Source organism: Rhinolophus sinicus, linkage group LG15, assembly GCF_036562045.2.
Source record: "Rhinolophus sinicus isolate RSC01 linkage group LG15, ASM3656204v1, whole genome shotgun sequence".
Classification (NCBI taxonomy): Eukaryota; Metazoa; Chordata; class Mammalia; order Chiroptera; family Rhinolophidae; genus Rhinolophus; species Rhinolophus sinicus.
This window is the reverse complement of record NC_133764.1, coordinates 8,918,179-8,941,123: the sequence shown is the minus strand read 5'-3', so window position 1 is coordinate 8,941,123 and position 22,945 is coordinate 8,918,179. Positions and strand designations below refer to the sequence as shown.

Here is a 22,945-nt window from a genome sequence, read left to right as displayed (position 1 = left end):
ACCCTCCTTTTGTGAGTATCAGTATGGACTTACAGATTGCTTTATTCACTTATACTTATTATTCTTTTTGATGCTCAACGTTTTGTAGATTTAGTTAGTGAAATCTCTTCAAACTGACTTTTGTGTACTTCTGGTATAATCCCATTTGTCTTGTAGCAGTTCCTTATATTTTGACACAAGAAACTAGTCCAAGCTCATCTTGTATTTTCCCTGTTCCAAGCCCAGATCAGCTATATCTTCAAAGAGTCCTGGCTTCTTCAAGTGGAGGAACGGTAGTAGAAATCAAGATCTAAGCGCTAGGTGTTCTCATTGCCACTACTAGATCCTAGGACCTTTCAGTGTACAGACTTAGGAATAAAATATTCTCTACAATCAAGATTTCACTTCATACTGATAATTCTGATTTAAAGTTCACATTTAGGACTTTTCCTTGTCTCCTATTATTTTGCATTATGTATCTTTCCTCTTTCAGTGAAAATTTTGCTTCCTAATAACATTTTCATATTTATTTACCTTTTCCTACAGTACACGCAAAATAATTTCAACCTTAAAATATTAAAATATAAATCTACCTGACAAAATTTCAGATTTCTTTGCAGCTCTTTATCCTTAGATTATATCCCATGTTCAGAGTACTGTGTTCATAATTATTTGAAATAATTATAAAATGGTCATGTTACAAATAAACAATTTTATTCATTTGTTTTTATTAGTGCTAAGGGCTTGCCTTTTTCATTCTTTTAATTCTATTTTTTAGTGAATAAAATATTGACAGGGTTTTAAAGCCAAAACTATACAAAAAAGTATCCTCAATGAAATCTCATTTCTATCACTGTCTCTGCCCTATTTCTACCTGCTCCTTATAGATAATCATTTTTATCATTTTTTGGTTTATTTTTTCTCTCTTTTCTTTATCTTTACTTTTTATCAAATTATAATATACATCTTACGTTTATTTTTGCAAAACTAAGCAAGTATATAAATAGGTTATTTCCCCATTTTTCTTATACAAAAGGCAGGATACCAGATGCCCTATTCTGCATCTTGCTTTTTCACTTAACAACATGTCCAGGAAATTGCTCTATATCAGTTCCTAGGAACATTTCTCTCTCTCTCTCTCTCTCTCTCTCTCTCTCTCTCTCTCTCTCTCTCTCTCTCTCTCTCTTCTTTCCCCTTACAGCTGCATAGTTCTCCACCTTGTATATCTACTATACTTTATTCAGTCACTCTCCTATGCCCATTTGGATTATTTCCAACATTCATTACTAATGCCATTGCTTTGAATAACCTTGTATGTGTATGTTGGTTCATGTTTGTGGTGGTTGATCTTTTGGAAGATTCCTAGAAATGGGATTTCTGGATTAAAGGTAGATACATACATAATTTTGTCAGATATTGACAAATTCCCTTCCATAGGGGTTGTACTATTTTGCCATCCCTTAGCAGTGTTTGAGAATGCCCATTTCCTTGGTGGGTGCATATTACACACTGATAATAAAGCATTTCATAAAGGTGTTTAAGTGATTTCAGATTTACCTGTTGGTCGTGAGAGTGAGCTGGAGACTATCTGGGTGTTCTGGGACCTCTAGGAAAGTAGTCAGGTTTTGGTAGAGTCCTGAATATATAGACGGTTTAAGAAACTTTCCTAAAGGAGTACAATTAAACCAACTATCCCAGGTGCTATGGGTGCCCAACCATTTCCCCTTGCCCTAACCAATTCAGTACACAACAGTCTAGCTTCTTACCACTAGTATGTGCATTTCTTTGTTGGTTCTCTGGTTCTTGAGCCCACTTTGTCTGCTAAAAGGCAGGCCAGATGTGCCAGTGAATTAATACCCCACAGGAGTAGCATTCAGAAGGAATGCTGGCCAGCCAACACTTTTATTTCAGCCCAGTAACATTGATTTTGGACTTTTGATCCAGAACTTTACAACAATAAATCACCTTGTGTTTAAGCCACCAAGATTGTGATAATTTATTACAGCAGTCAGAATAAATTCATGCAAAAAGGCATCTTTTAAAAATTGGTGGAAGAGTGAATGCTTTCCCCTAAAATCTTTAACAAGGTAGTAGTTCACTCTTTTTATTTCTGTTCAAAATTGTATTGGAGGTCCTAGCCAGAGCAATAATGCAAGAAAATAAATAAAAAATATAGAGTTGGGAAAAGAACAAGTAAAAATGTTATTCACAGACATGATCGTCTATAGGAAATCTCAAGGAATCTACACAAAACACTGCTGATACTAATAAGTGAACTTAGCAAGATTTCAGAATACAGATCATATATAAAAATCAATTTACTCCTATATACTAACAATGAGCAATTGAAAATTGAAATTAAGAAAACAATACTATTTATAGCAGCATTAAAAATATGAAACACACAGGGATAAATCTGACAAAAGACAAGCAGGACCTGTATACTAAAAACTAGAAAGCATTGTGAAAATAAATGAAAGAAAACCTAACTAAATGGAGGGATATACTATGTTCATGGGCTCTAAATTGATTTATAGTTTGAATGCAATCCCCATCAAAATCCCAGTAGAATTATTGTAGAAATTGACAAGCTGATTCTAAAATTTATATGGAAACAGAAATATATAGAATAGCCAAAACAGTCTTGAAAAAAAAAAGTGGAAGACTAACATTAACTGGTTTCAAGAATTACTATAAAGCTGTAGTAATCAAGACATTGCAGTATTGGCATAAAGATAAATATATAGCACAACAGAGCAGAATAGAGAATCCAGAAACAGACCCACACATATAAAGGCAATTGATTTTTGACAAAAGTGCCAAGGCAATACAATGAGGAAAGAATAATCTTACCAACAAAGGGTGCCAGAACAATTGGATGCAAAAAAACAACTTTAATCCTTGCCTCACACCATGAATAAAAATTAACTAAAAATGGATCATAGATCTAAATGCAAAAGCCCAATCTATTAAACTTCTAGGAAAAACAGAGCTGAAAATCTTAAGGTCCTTGGGTTAGGAAAATATTTTAAAATAGGACACAAAAAGCATAAAGTGTAAAAAAAAATTTGATAAATTGGACTTTACCAAAATAAAAAGAAACCTCTGCTCTTCTAAAAACACTGTTAAAAATATAAAAAGGCAAGCCACGGAATGGGAGAAAGTGTTTGCAAAACACACCCTTGACAAGAGATTTATATCTAGAATATATAAAGAACATTTACAATTTAAAATTAAGACAATCCAATTTAAAAGGTACCCAAATATTTGAACAGATACTTTACCAAATAAGATATACAGATGGGAAATAAGTACATGAAATGATTCTCAACATCATTATTCATTATAGAAATGCTAATTGAAAAATAAGATACTATTACAAACCAATTAGAATGACTAAAATTTAAAAGACTGATTGTATGAAGTGTTAGTAGACTCTAGAGCAGCTGGAACTCTCATATACTGCTGGTGGGAATGTAATTGATATAACTTATTTAGAAAATAGTTTGGCAGTTTCTTAAGAAGTTAAAACGTATACCAAACTACCCCACCATTTTATTTCTGGATATTTATCCCACCATTTTATTTCTGGATATTTATCTCAGAGAAATGAAAACCTATGTCCACATAAAAACTTGAACAGAAATTTTCATATCAGCTTTATTTATGAATGCCAAACTTTGAAAACAATCCACATGTCCATTAATAGGTGAGTGGATAAAGAAATTGTGGTATATTCACAATGGAATACTATTCAGCAATAAAAGGAGAATGAACTATTGATACATTCTATGACATGCATGAATCTCAAAATAATTATTCTGAGGAAAATAAGTCTGACAAAACAAGAGTACATATCAAAACATTCCATTTATAGGGCCGGCCCGGTGGCTCAGGCGGTTAGAGCTCCATGCACCTAACTCTGAAGGCTGCCGGTTCAATTCCCACATGGGCCAGTGGGCTCTCAACCACAAGGTTGCCAGTTCAATTCCTTGAGTCCCGCAAGGGATGGTGGGCTCTGCCCACTGCAACTAGCAACCGCAACTGGACCTGGAGCTGAGCTGCGCCCTCCACAACTAAGACTGAAAGGATAACAACTTGACTTGGAAAAAAAAGTCCTGGAAGTTCACACTGTTCCCCAATAAAGTCCTGTTCCCCTTCCCCAATAAAATCTTTAAAAACAAACAAGCAAGAAACAACATTCCATTTATACAAAATTTTATAAAATGCAAGCTAATCTCTAATGACAGAAAGCAGAACAGTATTTGCTTCAGCATAGGTTGGCAGGGGGTAGTGAGAAGAAATGTATCACAAAGTATCATAAGGAACCTTTGGGGAGGTAATGGAAATGTTCATTATTTTGAATGTGGAAACAAAATCACAGATATATTCATGTTCAAATTCATCAAGGTTTATACTTTAAATATGTGCAGTTTACTGTATACCACTTTTACTTCAGTAGAGTTGATAAAACTTATGCAGAGAAGTTTAAGACATAATTTAGTAAGAAATTTTTTTACTGTGGTTTCTTCTACAAAAATTTATTTAGAAACATAATCTTGATGGTGATACACGGTGGGATAAAAAAACTATGATGAATGTTTAAATAAAAAAATATTACAGTAAAAGACACATTGCCATTAATCTCCCTCAAAATATTCCCTCTTAGTTTGAACACATTTATCCTATCATTCTTGCCACTTTCTGAAGCAGTTCTGGAAGTCCTCTTTCATGAGTATCTTCAGTTGTGCTGTCCTGGCTGCACCAATATCCTGAATCGAGTCAAAAAGTTTACCTTTCATGGACGTTTTGACTTTGGGGAAGAGACAGAAGCGGCATGGTGCCAGACCTGGTGAATAAGGTGGATGAGGACACACCGTAACATTTTTATTGGAAAGAAATTGCCATATACCAGAAGCGATGTGTGACAAGAAGCATTGTCTTAATGGAGGATGATTTACGGCACACTTTAAAACACACCTTCTCTCAACCATAGCTCTCACCCTACTGACTACACTAAACAAGTTGAAACTTGTCACACACTGTTACTAAGGTTCCACACACCACTTCCCATATTGAAGATCCATGCCTTTCCATTGGATGGCACTCAGCAGCAGCATTTACCATATTTTGTGATCATAATGGAAAGGCTACATGTCACACTTTGCTTCTGGTAGACAATTTCTGTCAAATAAAAACATTACGGTGTGTCCTCATCCACCTTATTCACCGTATCTGGCACCGTGTGACTTCTGGCTCTTCCCCGAAGTCAAAATGTCCATGAAAGCTAAACGTTTTGAATCGATTCAGGACATCGAGGCAGCCATGACAGCGCAACTAAAGACACTCACGAAAGAGGACTTCCAGAACTGATTCAGAAAGTGGCAAGAACGATGAGATAAATGTGTTCGATGTGAGGGGGATTAATGACAATGTGTGTTTTACAGTAATAAACTTTTTTATTTAAATACTCAATGTATTATTTGATCACACCTCGAATGCAGGAGGAATTAAATGAGGAAATGAGATTCCATTGGAGAACCACACTTAATAAAACACAATTTTCAGTAAATTATTCTCTCTTCATAATCAGGCTATCCTGGGACTCTGAGAAAATATTCCAGTGTTTCATTAGGTTTTTGTCTAAGAGGTCATCTATGAAAAGTTATTTTAGGAGGAGACATCCAGTTGGAAACCTGGCCCCATCTTCCAGAGAGAGGGACCCCTACACTCTAGGGACAGCATGCCCAAGACCAAAGAATCTGTGCTCGTTTCCAAGACACACTTTTGTCCTGGGCACACTTTTTCTATATTATTGTGAATCTAGGTGCACCAATGCTGGGCTGGGGATGCATGCCTAGAGCCTTGGAGGTCATGGGCATGGAGCTGGGAGACCATAGGTGCCTAGCTTGGTGGTCATGTCTCTTCCTCTGTGTTCAGGTGGAACACCATGCCTTGCTGTCGACCTTGCAGATGTTATACACCGTGGGGTACTCCCTCTCAATTGTCTCCCTCCTCCTGGCTCTCACCCTCCTCTTGTTTCTTCGGTGAGTGGAACTTCTGCTGGTGGGTGTCCAGGCATGTACCCTGGAATTTGCTCATTGGCTACCTCTTGAAGGCAGTAGAAGACTGGGCTAGATGATGTCACAGCTCATCAGAGCTGGAAGAGTCCCCGGTCCATCCATCCTATTTGGCAGATGAAGGGATAAAGGATATCAGAGTCCTGTGAGAGGCACTGAGTCACCCCAGGTCACAAAGCACAGTGAGAATTGGAATCTGGGAGTCCTATATCTGCTTTTGCTTCTTCTGGATTAGATAAGCTCCCGTGTGCCAGGCCCTGCTCTAAATTTCTAATCACACCCATTACTACCACAGCCCATTCTCACCATAACTCTACCAGAGACATTGTTTTTACAGAAGAGATTAAGAAACTTCCCCCAAAGCAAATTAGTGAGTGGTAGAGCTGGGATTTCAATCTAGGGCCCTGCGATTCCAATTAGCTGTCAATCATTTGAGTCCTTTCTCAGAGCCAGGCACTGGTCTAAGCACGTTACGTGCATTAAGTAATTAAGTCTCATCCTAATCAGAATAAAGATTAATTTTCATCCTAGGAGATTAGCGTTATTATTACCCCCATTTTATAAGTGAGTTAACTAAAATATGGAGAGATCAAGCAACTTGCCCAAGATCACACAGCTGGTGAGTGAAGGAGCCAGGACGACAATCAGGAAGCATAGAGCCTGAGCATTTTCTCTCCCTAATACTCTCAGAATCCAAAGCCTGGGGACATTTTACTAAATCACTTTTTTAGAAATCACCCAAATGAGATATTTATAGACCCACTAGGGAGCCCTTCGAGGCTGTCTCTCGGTCAGGAACATAACTGAGTATATAATGTGGCAGAATGAGCACTCAGCACGGAAGCAGGAGACCTGGACGGGGCCATGGAGACCTGGGTGCCATTTCCAGAGCAGCTCCCCCACTGGGCTCTTTTAGCCCCAGGTCTGGCCCTACCTGCCCCTCAATCCCAGGACGATCTATGGCTCCTGGAGCAGCGTCATGATCATCTACCCCATGGGGAGAGAACTTCTCGAACAATGGGAGAATTGCACAGCCTGTTTCCACTGCTTTCGGCGACCTCCTCTGCTCACCTTCTCAAAGTCTCATAAACAAGAGAGGAGAAAATAACTGCCCAACCCTGCAGGAAGTAACTAGCAGAGCCTCAGTCAATCAAGTGTGCATAGTGCCTCAGGCACTGGGAGGAGAAACACCCAGTCGCTGCCCTTGAGTAATCCCAGTTTAGTTAGGGAGAACGATGCATAAATCATAAAACAGAAGGACCTGCTTCAAATCTTTATTCAGAATTTAAAATATAATAGCTCTAAAGCAAGGCAGGACTAGAAATGTGCTGCACAGGGGCCCAGGCAGGGTAAGAGCAGAGTGATGGAAGAAGGTCCTTTCAGCTACAGAGACAGCACAGTTTTACATCCACTGGTACAAAAAAGAGCCTGCAGGAAGCTCCAGGTGGGTGGGGGAGAGGTAACGGGAGCTGACATTTTCTGGGCACTTACTATGTGCCAGGTACTGTGTGAGCACTTTTCACCCGTTAACTAATTGAGTTCTCACCGCAACCCTTTGAAGTAAGTGATCATGTTCTCACAGTCAGTAGAGCCCCAGAGAGTCATATTTGGGCTTCAGAATTTCTGGGTCCCAACCTGCCATTTACTGCTCTGGGACTTTGGACAGGGCACTTTACCTTTCTGCCTCAATTACCCCATTTGTAAAAGCAGGATAATAATGTATCTACTCCTTCAGTGGTTGTAAGGAGTAAAGATACCCGTAAGTACCTCTACCTGTGAATGGTTTGAAATATAGCCCGGCATGTTGAACATGTTGTATAGATTTTAGGTATTATTACCCCAGGAGGAGAATGAAGCACAGAAGAGTAAGATCACATAACCCAGCCATCCAGCTCTGCAGCCTTCATGACAAACCTCTGCCCTTCAGTGGTAGATACACAAGCGTTTCAGACACACACTTGTTAGTTTGAGCCATTCTTTCCTGAGGGAGGTCACTCGGTTTTCTCCTTGCACAGGAAACTCCACTGCACACGCAACTACATCCACATGAATTTGTTTGCTTCTTTCATCCTGAGAGCTGTGGCTGTGCTGGTGAAGGACATCATCTTCTACAAGTCTTACTCCAAGAGGCCCGACAATGAGAAAGAGTGGATATCCTACGTGTCCGAGGTGCGTCCTTCCTTCCTATTGGCTTCCCACCCGGTGGGTCAGAACAGGTCATTAGAGCAGGAAGGTGGGGCTGGGGAGGGGAAGAGAGGTACAAAGGGGTAGTTAGAGATGCATCAGCCGACTTTAAAAACAAAAAACCCTCACAAGAATAGGGCAGGTGAAGGAAACCAGCATCAGAAGAGTTCACTGTGGGGTTACTCAACGGTCCTTGCTTGGGAAATTTCTTCATCTGTAAAAAAAAAGATTGAACCAGATCAACCTTTTATATTATTGCTATTTTCCATAAGCATCAAAGCTTTTCCACACTGAAATCTGCATCAGTTGAGATGATGTTTCTTTTATCCTGTTCATAATGAATGTAGTAACCTGTTAAATTAAACTTGCATTCCTGGAATAAACCCAAGTAGGTTCTGATATATTATTCTTCCTCCTATATCGCTGGATTCTATTTGTTAATACTGTGTTTTATTTAGCATTTTCTCATCTACATTCATGAATAATTTTCTTTTCTTGCAATGCCTTTGTTAAGTTTTTGGATAAAGTTTATGCTAATCTCTCAAAGCAAATAAGACTTGTTCCCTCTTTCTCTATTCTCTGGAAGAATTTATTTAAGATGGGTATTACTTCTTCCTTAAATGTTTGATAGATTTTACCAATGAAATCATTTGGGCCCAGAGTTTTCTTTATTGAGAAGCTTTTTATTATGGATTATTTATGACTCTTACATTCAGATTTTCTGTTTCTTCTCATGTCACTAGGTAACTTGTGTTTTTCTAGGAATTTGTCTACCTCATATAACATTTGAAATTTACTGGCATAATATTGTTCATAGTCTCTTAAGGTCTTTTTAAGATCTATTTCATCTATGGTGGTGTTCCTTTTTTGATTCCTGATACTGAGTATTTGTACCTTCACTCTCTTTTTCCTCCCTTAATCATCCTTGCCAGAAGTTTCTCAGTTTTGTTGGATTTTTCAAAGAACAAATTTTTGGCATTATTTATTCTCTTTATTTTATATTCTCGATTTCATTAATTTCTGCTTTCATCTCTATTATTTTTTCCATGTACTTTCTTTGGGTCTAATTTGCTGTTTTATTTTCTGACATGATATTTAAGATAATTGATTTTCAGCCTTTCTCTTTTTAAATTAATGCATTTAAGGCTATAAATTTCATTCTAAGGGGGGTATTAACTGCATAGCACAAATTTTGATATGCAGAATTTTCCTTTCATTCAATTCAGAAATAAGTTCTAATTTCTATTATCATTTCTCCTTTGATTCAGGGGTTATTAAGAAGTTCATTTCAAGTTCATTTCCTCATCTTTAGTCCAAATGAAGATTTTTTGGTTATTGACTTCTAGCTTATTTGAACTAAGATCAAAGAACATACTGTTTAGTGTTTCCTTAAGGGAAGTTGCTGATGATAAATTCTCTCTGGTTTTGTTGGTCTAAAAATATTTATGATGTCAAGGAAGAGGCTGGGCTTTGAAACCTACGTGAAGCCCTCCTTCACATTTTGATATTGTTGTCAACCTCTCTGAGATGATCAGCAAGGATTTGGGAGAAAGGGAAGCAAAGAGGGAGGTATTGTACGTAGGGAGGCCCTTCTCCACCCTCTTGGGGCCCAGGTCCGAGGAACGCAGAAACTCACCTTCAAGTGCTCTGTTCTGTGCAGATGTCCGCCTCCTGCCGCTCAGCCCAGGTTCTCCTGCACTACTTCGTGGCTGCTAATTACTCATGGCTTCTGGTGGAAGGCCTTTACCTCCACACGCTGCTGGAGCCCATAGTGCATCCTGAGAGGCGGCTCTGGCCCAGATACCTGCTGGTGGGGTGGGGTGAGTGACCTGAACCCCCGGCCTCTTTCCCTGGGGACCCTTCATAATGTGGAAGCCCAATGGAGCCTTTGGTCAGAGTTAGAGACCTAACTGGAGGGAGGCTTCTAGGACAGAATTCTTCAATGACAAGTGACTCTGAAGAGAGGTGTGTGTGTCTGTGTGTGTGTGTGTGTGTGTGTGTTCACGACACAGACATGTATGCACACACAAGTGCCATAGACCCAATGCACACATTCCAAAATTGAGAAGGTTTTTGTTAGCATCAGATGACATTTGTCCTACTCTGTCCCCAACTATATTGGTCTGCTGTGGCTGTCGTAACAAAAGACCATAGACGACATGGCTTATACAACAGACATTTACCTCTCACAGTTGCGTAGGCTGGCAAGTCTGAGATCAGGATGCCAGCACGGTGAGAGCCCGCTCCCTGACTGTCAGATAGCTGTGTTCTCGCTGGGACCTCGCATGGTAGAGGGAGAGAGAGAGTACAAGAGAGAGAAAGCGGCTCTATGGCCTCTTTTCATAAGGACATTAATCCCATCATGATGGCACCCCCACCCCACCCCGACCTCTTCCAAACCCAGTTGCCTCCAAAGGGCTCATCTCCAAATATCATCATGTTGGGGGTTAGGACTTCAACATGTTAATCTGGGGGGTACACAAACCATAACACTAACTCAGTCTTTATGATGATGTCTGGAATCCCTGTTGTCACAACCTTTTGGATAATTTGAGACTATAGGATACAGAAGAAATAAGCTTGGTCTACAATTCAGAAGGTTTTGGTTAATATCTTTGAATTTACTCTAAGCTGTTTATGACATGTGGCAAGTCCGTTCTCCTCTCCACTTCCTGGTTTGTCTGACAGTAAAACAATGGATGGGCTCTGTGCCACCCTAGGTCTCCAGTTTTCAGTCTGCAATTCTATGATGTTTGGGCTTTTATAAGTTTTAATCAGCTGTGTGTGCTTTGCCCATTAGGCTGGGGTGGGAGGCAGGCAGGTTTGGCCAATCAGCTCCTAACTACCTTTCCCTCGTCTCTCCCCAGCCTTCCCATTGCTGTTTGTTGTACCGTGGAGTATCGCCCGGGCACAGTTGGAGAACACAGGGTAGGTACTAACCTACCTGTTTTCTCACTTCCATGAGCCGGTAATTCACAGGTATGCCTAAATACAAGGATATTTTGTATTTAGGCATACCTGTGAATACAAGGTATGTGTATACCTACACATATATACATATCATTTCCTGAAGAGACTATCCACTCCCTTCCATTTTGGCCATCTAGAATATACTTAGGAATGTAGATTAAAATAATGAAAACTTATGCTTATAGTAATTAGCTTACTAATTTACTTACATATGCCAATTAGCACAAAATTAGCATAAAAATTTGGTGCATACATATGTAAGGATATAGGTGCAAGAATGGTTATTGCATTGTCATTCACAGTGAGGGGGAGAAAAAGCAAAACAAAATGGGTGGAAGTGATGAAAAGGTACAAACTTACAGTTATAAATAAGTAAGTCCTGGAGAAGTAATGTACAGCATGGTGACTGTAGTTAATAATACTATATTGTATATTTGAGAGTTGCCAAGAGGGTGAGTCTTAAAATTTCTCATCACAAGGAAAACTGCATGACTACGTGTGGTGATGGATGTTCACTAAACTTACTGTGATGATCATTTCACAGTATATGTGTATATTGAGTCATTATGTTGTACCTGTATAAATATAATGATATATGCCAATTATATCTCAGTTTATAAAATAAAACCGAAAAACCTCTAGCCAAACAAAAAACCCTGAACATCCATCAACAGGGAATCAATGAACAAGTTGCAGCATACCTGTATTGTGGAATATTATGAGACGACTGAGAAAATGGATTAGTTCTATAGCTTTTGGTTTCTAGGGCTGAATCTCAACAGCAGGTTGTTAAGCCTGTTGCTGAATAACATATATTATGCGATCCCATTTTTGTCCTCCAAATAATCACCACCAAAATGTCCCCTATGTAACTAAAAATTTATATTTATATGAACATGAAGAAAAGTGTGTAAGGATACACACCAAGCTGTTAGCACTGAAGAGCACCTTAATTGTAAGAAAAGTCAGGAGTACCATACAAACAGGAAGGGATTTGAGTTCTCCCCCTTCTCTCCCACTTCTCAGGAGAACGATGGGTGGAAAGTGAATCTTGAGTGTGAGTATCCTTCTTCCAGAGGGCATGATGCTTTTACATTGGACCTTACCTCAATTCTAAGTCTTCTTCTACTGCCTGCTCTTTGTTGTAGGTGCTGGGGAACCAACAGGAATAAGAAAATCTGGTGGATCATCCGAGGACCCATGCTGCTTTGTGTGGCGGTAAGGACCATCCCACCCACCCTTTTTTCTCTCTGAGCTCAGCAGCTGCGGAGGACTCCACCCCTGCCTTCACCCCCACCCCCCTCCTGCCTCCACCTAATCCTCTGGCTCAGAATGAGCCTGGGCCAGGTCCCTTGAGAAGGAGATGCTGAGCTGTAAGTAAGGTCTGCTGAATGAGAAGGAACAAGTTAGGAAATTCTCTTGTTCCAGTTCAAGACCTAAATTCAGGGTTATACTAACAGCCTCCTTCTCTTTGGGTCTTGAAACTATGTATAAAAACCTGTAGTCAGCTCAGTGACCCTGCACTGAATGGCTGTGATGTGTACAAGGTCCTGGGGATACAGGCAACTTTAGTCATGGATCAGCCCAGGGAGAGCAAAGCTATTGACTTGGATTTTAACACCATTAGCGGCGTTGGGGCGGGGGGGAGGTGCGGGGGGAGGAGAGACTAAGGAAGATTCTTTTAGAGAAGCAAAACATATAATAAATATAACCCAAAGCTGTGATGGGGGTTAGATTCAGGAGATAACATTACTCTGAGGTCCTGAGAAGGAAGGGCCTTTATTCCACGTGCCCCAGAATTTGGGGGCTGGGAAGGGACTGCTTGACCCAGAGTCTTAAAACTCCTTTAGACAATAGTGTGTGAGAATGAAATCTGCCCATTAAGCTGGGGGAAGGGACAGGGAGTTAGCATACTGTTGGAAGAATTAACAAGATCCCGAAGGAAGGAAGTCTTTCCATCTAGACATAGGGTCATCCCTTCTGGATGCGCACCAGCCAGGCACTGCCATCCATGCTCTGTCCACTCTCTTTTCCGAGGGATTGTCGGGCATTCAATGTTTGCCATTTTATGTAAATAATATGTTTGTGGTTGTATGAAAGAAAAAGCTTGTTTTTATAGAATGTCAATATTTTTCCATGATAGAAGGCAACTCTGCCCAGACCCGGGTGTGACGGGGAGGGCAAAACATTTGGAAAAATGGCAGGAAAACCGAGTGCAGAGATGCTCTTGATGACTGTGAGGCCTGCATCACATCTACCCTGAGTGGTGGCACGTGTGCTCCTGGTTATCTCCCCTCTGGTCCTTCCATGCATAACTGAGGCTGAGTGCTCAAAGTGAAACCTGACCCCGTACATCCGAAGTGTGGCATCATGAACCCTGCCTCACCCCCACCCTGTCTCTCACTTGTCCACAATCTTCTCCTCTCCATCCACACTGCCCAGCTGTGATCCCAGCACCCACCTCCTGGCCAGGCACCTCCATGTCTGTCCAGTAACATTTATTGAGTGACTCCTACATCCCAGCATCATTCTAAATACTTTGTGTATATATACTCATTTAATCTTCCCAACAAACCCCAGAGGTAGGTGCCAATTTTGTTTCTCTTATTGGTGAGGACACTGAGAAGATAAGAAGTTACTTGGCTAAAGTCACAGAGCCAGTAAGTGGGGTCACCAGATCTCAGCCCAAAGGGTCTGACTGGATGGCATTGAGACCTTTAACCACAACACTGTGCTGCTGCCCCACAAATATTTCTAGCCTCCAGCCCAGGTGCCTGGAGTACTGACTGCTGCAGGCTTTTCCTGCGTTAGTACTTTGCTTCAGATACTCCTTGGATTTGAGCTCCTTCTCTCTGCCACCTTGTCCGCCTGGCCACTGTACCTGAACACCCACCTCACATAAGTAGAAATGGTCACACTCTTTTATGCCCTTCCAGAATCCTGTACAGACTTTTGATACAGCCCCTGATTGTAAGCAGTTGTCTAAAACCTGTCTCTGTGACTGTAAGCCTCATGTTCTATTCATCCAAGCTTTCAGCCCAGCCATAGCGCAGGCTCTCCATAAACTTATTCAGTGAACAATTGTGACCCACACTGGACACTGGAAGGTTCTCACTAACCAGACAGAGTAAATCAGGATGGAGGCCAGCAGGCTCTCCCTAGGGTGGAACTCAGGCTCACTCCAGCTGGACCCCTAATTTATCCTGCAGTCTTCTAGAGGCTTCATCAATGGTTCTCAATCTTGGTTGCTCTTGGAATCACTTGGGTGTTTTTTGCTTGGGTTTCACCCCCAGGGATTTGAATTTCATTGATCTCAGATGTAGCCCTGGGGTCCTAATATGCAGCAAGAATTGAGAACATTTTTTTACACTCTTACTGCTGAAAGTATAGTCACCTGAGTGCTTGTTATAAATCCAGGTTCTCAGGCCCCGCTCCAGACCTGCTGAATCAGAATCTGCATTGTGTCAAGATTCCCAGGCTTCAGGTGCTCAGGATAGTCTGTGAAGCTCTTTGTCCACACACCAGTGGGTCTCAAAGCTGGCTGTGTATTCGAAACTTCACAGTGGCTCATACCCATGTTCAAGGATTACATCAGAAATTCTGGAGGTAGGACCTAGGAAGTTGCAGTTTTAAAAGCTTCTAAGGGATTCGAATGGATGGCCAAGGCTGGAACCACTGCTCTGGATCTTGCTGCTTGGCCATCCATGGCTGAATGATCTCTGTGCTAGTTTCTTCTGGTGTTTTTTAGTTCCTGGAGCCACATTCTGTCCTACGAGGACAAGGGAATTTGCTTTATCTTCTCATCTTGCACAAAATAACCTTCACATGCTGTTGCTTCTACAACTCCAGTCATGGCCAGCTCCACAGAAATGGACACAGTCACTTTAGCTCACTCATCCTCCCATCCATACTTTCTCCTCCTCTTCTTGCCCCACCCAGTGTCACTCACAAAGTGTCACCATCCATCTAGCAGCCATCCAAGCCAGAAACCTTCTTCCTTGCAATATCCACTTAGACTTCAAGTCTTATCAATTCTTCCTCTAAAGATCTCTCCAAGCTGTCTCCTTTTCCTTAATCCCACTCTTCTGCAGCCTCTTGGGATTTCTTGTGCAGACTTCTTCAAAACCCTCCTATTTGGTCTCCTTTTTTTCATTCTTGCCCCTGGAAATCCATCCTCTGTATTGCAATGAGAGTGGTCTTCCTTGAGCAAAATTTGACTAAGTCTCTGTTCTGTCTGCAACTTTTTCATGGCTCCTTATGGCCCTCAGGCTTGTTCTAAACTCCTTAGTGTGGTAAGAATTGTCATTCCCTGCCTAGCAATCTCACCACAAGCACCCATGCTGTGTTTATATGGAAAAATTCACAGTTTCCTAAATCCATCTTGGTGTTTCACTCCCCTCATATTTTACGCACCTTGTCCCTCTGCCTGGAATGCTCCTCTGATAGTTTTGAATCTTGCATTTAAATCTTTATTCCATTTTGAGTTTATTCTTGTATATGGAGTAAGAAGGTTGTCCAGTTTCCTGTTTTACATGTATCTGTTCAGTTTCCCCAGCACTATTTATTGAATAGACTGTTTTTACCCCATTGTATATTCTTGCTTCTTTTGTCATAGATTAAATGACCATATAGGTAGGCATGGGTTTATTTTGGGGCTCGTTATTCTGTTCCATTGATCTATATGTCTGTTTTTATGTCAATATCATGCTTTTTGGATTACTACGGCCTTGTAGTATAGTTTGATATCAGGTAGCATGATACCTCCAGCTTTGTTCTTCTTTCTTTTTTCCCCCCCCTTTCTTCCACCTCCCCTCTTTCCGACTCTGGTTCAAGCCATTGTTTTTCAGCCCAGTTGTGTAGGACACAGCTCCCTGGCCCATGCTGGTATTATGAGCCTTGCCCCATTGAGTATGATGTTAGCTGTGGGTTTATCATATATGGCCTTTATTATGTTGAGATATGTTCCCTCTATTCTCACTTTGTTGAAAGTTTTTATGTTAAATGGGGACTGGATTTTGTCAAATGTTTTTCCTGCATCTGTGGATATGATCAAATGGTTTTTATCTTTCATTTTGTTTATGCAGTGTATCACATTAATTGATGTGTGGATATTGAACCAACCTTGTATACCAGGAATAAATCCCACTTGATTGTGGTGCATGATCTTTTCAATGTATTGCTGAATTCAGCTTGCTAATATTTGTTGAAATTTTTTGCATCTGTGTTCTCCAGGGATATTGGCCTGTAGTTTTCTTTTTTTGGTAATGTCTTTGTCTGGTTTTGGAATCAAGGTAATGGTGGCCTCATAAAATGAGTTTGGGAGCCTTCCCTCCTCTTGGATTTTTTGGAATAGTTTGAGGAAAATAGGTGTTAATTCTTTTTTGAATGTTTGGTAAGATTCACCTGTGAAGCCATCTGGTCCACAACTTTTGTTTGTTGGGAGCTTGTTGATTACCAATTCAATTTCATTTGTAGTAATTGGTTGGTTCAGATTTTCTGTTTCTTCTTAATTCAGTCTTGGAAGATTGTATGTTTCTAAGATTTTATCTATTTCTTCTAGATTGTCCAATTTGTTGGCATGTAAATGTTCATAACATTTTCCTATAATCCTTTGCATTTCTGTGCTGTCAGTTGTCACATCTCCTCTTCCATATCTAATTTTATTTATTTGGGTCCATTCTCTTCTTTTTTTTTATGAGTCTCATTAAAAGTTTATCAATTTTGTTTATCTTTTCAAAGAACCACCTCTTAGTTTCACTGAACTTTTGCATTGTTTTAATCCTCTATTTTGTTTATCTCCACTCTGATCTTTATTATTTCCTTTCTTCTACTCACTTTCAGCTTTGTTTGTTGATGGTTTTGTTTTTGTTTTTTTCAGTTCCCTTAGGTGTAAAATTAGATTGTTTATTTGAGGATTTTCTTGATTCTTGAGGTAGGCCTGCATTGCTATGAATTTCCATCTTAGGACTGCTTTCTCTGTATCCCATAGATTTGGGACCATTATGTTTTTATTTTCATTTGTCTTAAGGTATCTTCTGAGCTCTTCCTTGATCTCATTGTTAATCAATTCATTGTTTAGTAGCATGTTATTTAGCCTCCATGTGTTTTTTTAGGGTTTTTTTTTTTTTTTTTTTTTTTTTTGTAATTGATTTCTAGTTTCATACCAGTATGGTCAGAGAGGATGATTGATATGACTCAATCTTCCTGAACTTATTGAGACTACTTTTGTGGCCTAATATGTGATCTATTATGAAAAATGTACACTTGAAAAGAATGTATGTTCTGCTGCTTTGTGGTAGAATGCCCTAAAAATATCAATTAAATCCATCTGGTCTAGTGTGTTATTTAAGGCCACTGTTTCCTTGCTGATTTTCTGTCTGAAAGATCTGTCCATTGGTGTCAATGGGGTGTTAAAGTCCCTTTATATGATTGTCGATCCCTCTCTTTATGTTAGTCAATATTTGTTTTATATATTTAGGTGCTCCTATGTTGGGTGCATAGATGTTTACTAGGGTTATGTCTTCTTGTTGGATTGATCCCTTTATCATTATGTAATGTCCTTCTTTGCCTCTTATACTCTTCATTTTAAATTCTATTTTGTCTGATATAAGTATTGCTACCTCAGTTTTTTAAAAAATTTCCATTTGCATAAAATATCTTTTTTCACCTCTTTACTTTCAGTCTATGTGTATCTTTCCATCTGAGATGGGTCTCTTGTAGACAGTATATGTATGGGTCTTGTTTTCTTATCCATTCAGTTACCCTGTCTTTTGATTGGAGCATTTAATCCATTTACATTTAAAATGATTATTTACAGGTACATAGTTACTGACATTTTATTATTCACGTTTTTTATCTTCTTTTATTTGTTTGTTTTCCCTCTTCTTCTTTTGTTTATTTATTTTTTTATTGGGGAATATTGGGGAACAGTGTGTTTCTCCAGGGCCCATCAGCTCCAAGTCATTGTCTTTCAATCTAGTTGTGGAGAGCGCAGCTCATCTCCAAGTCCAGTCGCCGTTTTCAATCTTAGTTGTAGGGGGCACAGTCCATCATCCCATGTGGGAATTGAACCAGCAACCTTATTGTTAAGAGCTTGCACTCTTAACAATACTGACCAACTGAGCCATCCGCCTGCCCCTCCGGAAGCTCAGCGGCAGCTTGTTGTCTTCAATCCAGTTGTGGAGGGTGCAGCTCACTGGCCCATATGGGAATCAAACCGACAACTCTGTTGTTCAGAACTCACCCTCTAACTAACTGAGCCATCTGGCTGCCCCTCCCCCTTCTTCTTCTTAAAGAAGTCCCTTTAACATTTCTTATAATACTGGCTTGTTGGTAATGAATTCCTTTAGCTTTTTCTTGTCTGCAAAGCACTTTATCTATCCTTCAATTTTAAATGATAGTCTTGCTGTATAGATTAGTCTTGGTTGTAGAGCCTTGCTTTTCATCACTTTGAATATTTCTTGCCACTCCATTCTGGCCTGCAAAGTTTCTGTTGAAAAATCAGCTGACAGTCTCTGGAAGCTCCCTTGTAAGTAACTAATTGTCTTTCTCTTGCTGATTTTGAGATTCTCCCTTTGTCTTTAACCTTTGCCATTTTAATTGTGATTGGTGTGGGCCTGCTTGTGTTCATCTTATTTGAGAGTCTCTGCACTTTCTGGATTTGTAAGTCTATTTCCTTTGCCAAGTTAGGTAAGTTTTCAGTCATTATTTTTTCAGATAGGTTCTTGATCCTTTGCTCCCTCTTTTTTTTTTCTGGTACTCCTATGATGTGAATGTTTTTATGCCTGATACCAGACGTCTCTTAAACTACCTTTTTAAAAATTCTTTTTTGTTATTGTTGTTTTCAAATTGGGTGTTTTCTGCTACTTTGTCTTCTACATCGCTGATTCGATCCTCTGCTTCATCTAATCTGCTGCTGATTCCTTCTACTGTATTCTTCATTTCAGTTATTGTATTCTTTATTTTTGACTTTTTTTATGGTTTCTATATCCTACTTTGTGCTTACTTTCTCTTTGCTGAAGTTCTCACTAAGTTCCTTAAGCATTCTTATAACCAGTGTTTTCAACTCTGTCTCAGAGAGGGATTTGCCCTAGTGGGCTCTTGTGCTTGTTGAGACCACCCTTTCACTGTGCCACTAGTAGGGCTAGTCAGGCAGTACTCTCATGTGGTCTAAAGCTGGCCTCTGGGTATGTTAGTTCTGGTACCTCTTGGAAGGGGCTTCATGCAGGCTAATTTCAGCCTTGCTATGACTGGCCTGGGGCTACCTAGTAGGAGCTGCAAAGCTATATGTGGCTGGTTGTGCCTGTGCTGAACCGGGAGGTGTGTGGGAGTGGCCTGTGAACTGAGGCTGGCTGCCACCATTATCAGGCCTGGGGCAGCTTAGCAAAAGAACCCTAAGCCTGTTGCCACCTGCTGGCTGCTCTTAAGGCTCAGCTGCTGAAAGAGCCTCCTTAGGTGCACAGGCCAGGCTGGTTAACCTAGTGCTGACAGTGCCCCCAGCGATGCTGCCTGAGTTGGGTGGGATGGGGGAGTCAGTAGGGGTGCGACTGGTGGTTTTCACAAAGTTAACACAGGCTCAGTTCTTGTGCCACTGCTGAGCCTGTGGCCACTTTGCAAAACACTCAGAGAACACAGCGGGCAGCCCCCACTCACCTGGGGCCTGCATATCTCCAACAGCCATCCAAAAAAGGGTGCAGTGCAAGTAGTGGCTGACCGAAAGTTTCCCAGTATGCCGAGGCTTCCATAGTTTGCAGGGCCGGGCTGGTGGCCCACGGGCTGACAGTACCCCCAGTGATTCCAAACTAGCTGGGCGAGGCGGAGTTCCAGGGAGTTCACCCAGCCAATGCCGTCTCAGATTTGGCCTTGCAGGGTAGGGCTCAACACAGGAAAGATCGCATCCACTTGTAGGCTACATGTGAGGTGGGCTCCACATGTAGCCCTTGCCCTGAAGCCACAAACTCAGTCTTTCTCTGTGTGTCCCTGGCACCTCTTGAGTTGCTGCCCTTCTGCCAGAGCCTAGGGTAAGTGCTTGCAATCAAATCAGTCTGTATGCAGGCCCTTTAAGCGGATGTCTGGGTTTCCAGCTACCTTCTGTCTTACTGGGACTGACGGAATCCTTGCTGATTTTCACAGCCAGATGTTGTGAGTACTCCTCTTTCTGACACAGGACTCCTGGGCTGGGGAATGTGGTGTGGGGCTGGGAGCCCTCACTCTTCAGGGGGCACCTCCACCACCAAGGTGTCCCTCCCACTGCTCAACCACTACCTGTGGGTTTGGGGTCAGCACATTTCGCATCTCTGCCCCTCCTACCATTATTGATGTAGCCTTTTGTTTATATCCTTAGTTATAGGGATACTGTTCTGCTAGTGTTCAGATGATTCTAGAGGTTGTTTGTTCTATAATTCAGTTGTGATTTTAATGTGGTCATAAGAGGTGGCAGGCATAGCGTTTATTTATTGCACCACCTTGACTTCTCCTCACCTTCATTCACTCTTATTGAATCTTCTCTGACAAGCCCAGAACCTGACAAAGTTGAGAAATTAGTAAAGTTAGTCTTCACTGGTTTTGTCCCTTTTTAGGGCCTCTTCCTCACCAGGAACTCAGTGTATTTCTATTGCTTGGGTTTCCCAAGACATCTCCTCACTACATACTCCCCTCCTCTGAAGAGTTACAGTGGGAATTTCCCCATACCCTGGATTTTCCCACCTCATCAAAACTTAACTTTGCTGCATCTCATCATCTGCTTTCCATGATGAAAGTAAGTCAGATTATAGGTATTTATTGAATTCTTCATTTTTGTAAAAAATGTATGAATGAATGAGAACTAGAGAAAGAGCTCCTTCCCTTCTTTCCTAATCACTCCTTACCCTTCCAGCAGTGCTCTTGGGGATAGAGTGTTTTAACCCAATGGAGTAGTTCTAAAGGTAGGTATTTAGCAGGTCAGAGGAGTTTGGGGATAGATGAACCCCCACCATACTGGCAATCACCTCTGCCAACCTGTAGGCACAGATCTGATCACAGGAGCTGGGGTACCAAAGAAGTATCACCAAGAATATTACATCTGACAATGCCTTCTGTACCATTTAGGGTGTAAAGGGAGCCATATATGTTTGGGGTCCTAAGCAACGCCCTTCTGGTCTCAGACTCCAAGAGGAGTTGACTGGGTACTTGAAAAATTTCTTCATTCAACCCCTTTCCTGCTTGTGCACAAATGATGAATAGCACCATCCAAATGTGATTGCTGACTTTCGTCTTCCGGGAAGCCTAGAACAGGGCTCCGTGGTAAACCAGGCTGATGTTTCATTCCATGGCAGTCAAGAAATGTTTCCTCCTAATGGCCCATTTGTTGACGCCTATTTTCTACTGTTTGGTCTCTGGAAGACACAAAGAACAGCGACTCAACATGCTGTTTATTAGAACCCTTCATTTCTTAGGAGACAGTTCTGACTGAAATTAGTTGGTTGAAATATGTGCCTTTCTTCCTGTGAAGCTTACTATGTAAGAAAAATACCCAAGTTCAACAAATCACTAAGCCAAGGACACAAGGTTTTCTCTTTGTGATGAAAAACAGATATCCCATTAAAAGGGATAAATTGCTTGGTTACACTTTGTGTTTAAGTGTTCTGTTACTAAATATTCTTTGGCTGGGCATCTGTATCATTCCTGTTGGCTTGCAGATTGGATAAATAGCCTCTTGCCTAAAACCCTAGCCTTTAACTTTACTCATTGATTCTCCTGAGGCCATCAAGGCAAGTTATAACAGGTATATGTGTATTCTGCAGCTTGTGTTTCAATATGTAAAGGGTTTTGTTTCTGGACAGAAACATTAGCACTGTGTTGGCTTAATGTCTGTAGAGACTACTCCATTGTCGTCTGATCGCTGCCTCTATCAGCTCTTTCTCCGTTGCATAGAGGCATGCTTAAGCCTTTTTCATTTTAAAAACAATGGTGAAACCCTTTTCCATCCCTGCAAATAAAAATGGGGAGACATTATTTCTATTCTGCATCCCTTGTCAACTACTGTTATGTCATTCTGCTTCATTTCTCAGCCAAGCCTCTTACACGTGGTCTGCACCGGCTATCTCCCGCCTTTGGTGTTTCATTCATAAAACAAAGTACTGCAGTCTGGCTTGTGCTTCCTTCTGAATTGCAGCTTTTCTTGGTGAGCTCCTTATTGCTAAATGCTGTCTTATTTTCTTAAATTTTGTGTAGCATTTAAACCTTCTTAAAATTCTTCCTGTCATGAACTACCAGGATACCATTTCCTTGTATTCACTCCAACTGCACTCGCTACCCTTCCTCGATCTCCTTTGTTGTCTCTACTTCCTCCACCTTTCCCTTTGTTACAAGGTGGTTCTCTTAACCCTCTTTTTCTCCCTGTCTACACATTGTCCCTAGACATTCTTGCCTACTCCATTGGCCCCATGCTCTAACTAGGACCTCTCTGCTCAGGTCCAGAAATAAATAACTCACTGCTTTGGGACATCTTTTGCATCCAAAGTTGCTGGACTCCTCCCCTTTCTCTCTCCCACGCTCTTCCTCCTCCATGTGGTCACTCTCTTGGTGAATGGCACTACCACACATTTGAGATCTACCGATAAACTTTGGGGTCATCTTTGAACCCCACATCCAACAAGTAACAAACGTCATTTGACTCAATTCCCTAATGATTTTGAATCCATCTCCATCACTGACGTACGAGGGCTGTTGCTTTACTCCACTTCTCCATCATC

At 40.9% G+C, this 22,945-nt stretch overlaps 1 protein-coding gene across 1 annotated transcript in view; it reads left to right on the top strand.

The window, feature by feature from the left end:
* GLP2R (glucagon like peptide 2 receptor) overlaps positions 1–22,945 on the top strand; it is a 63,589-nt gene that overhangs the window by 19,914 nt on the left and 20,730 nt on the right. The window contains exons 5-9 of the mRNA XM_019755222.2: positions 5,920–6,026; positions 8,075–8,228; positions 9,904–10,063; positions 11,111–11,171; positions 12,362–12,431. Of these exons, the coding sequence (XP_019610781.2) occupies positions 5,920–6,026; positions 8,075–8,228; positions 9,904–10,063; positions 11,111–11,171; positions 12,362–12,431 (552 nt within the window). The remainder of the gene's footprint in view (positions 1–5,919; positions 6,027–8,074; positions 8,229–9,903; positions 10,064–11,110; positions 11,172–12,361; positions 12,432–22,945) is intronic.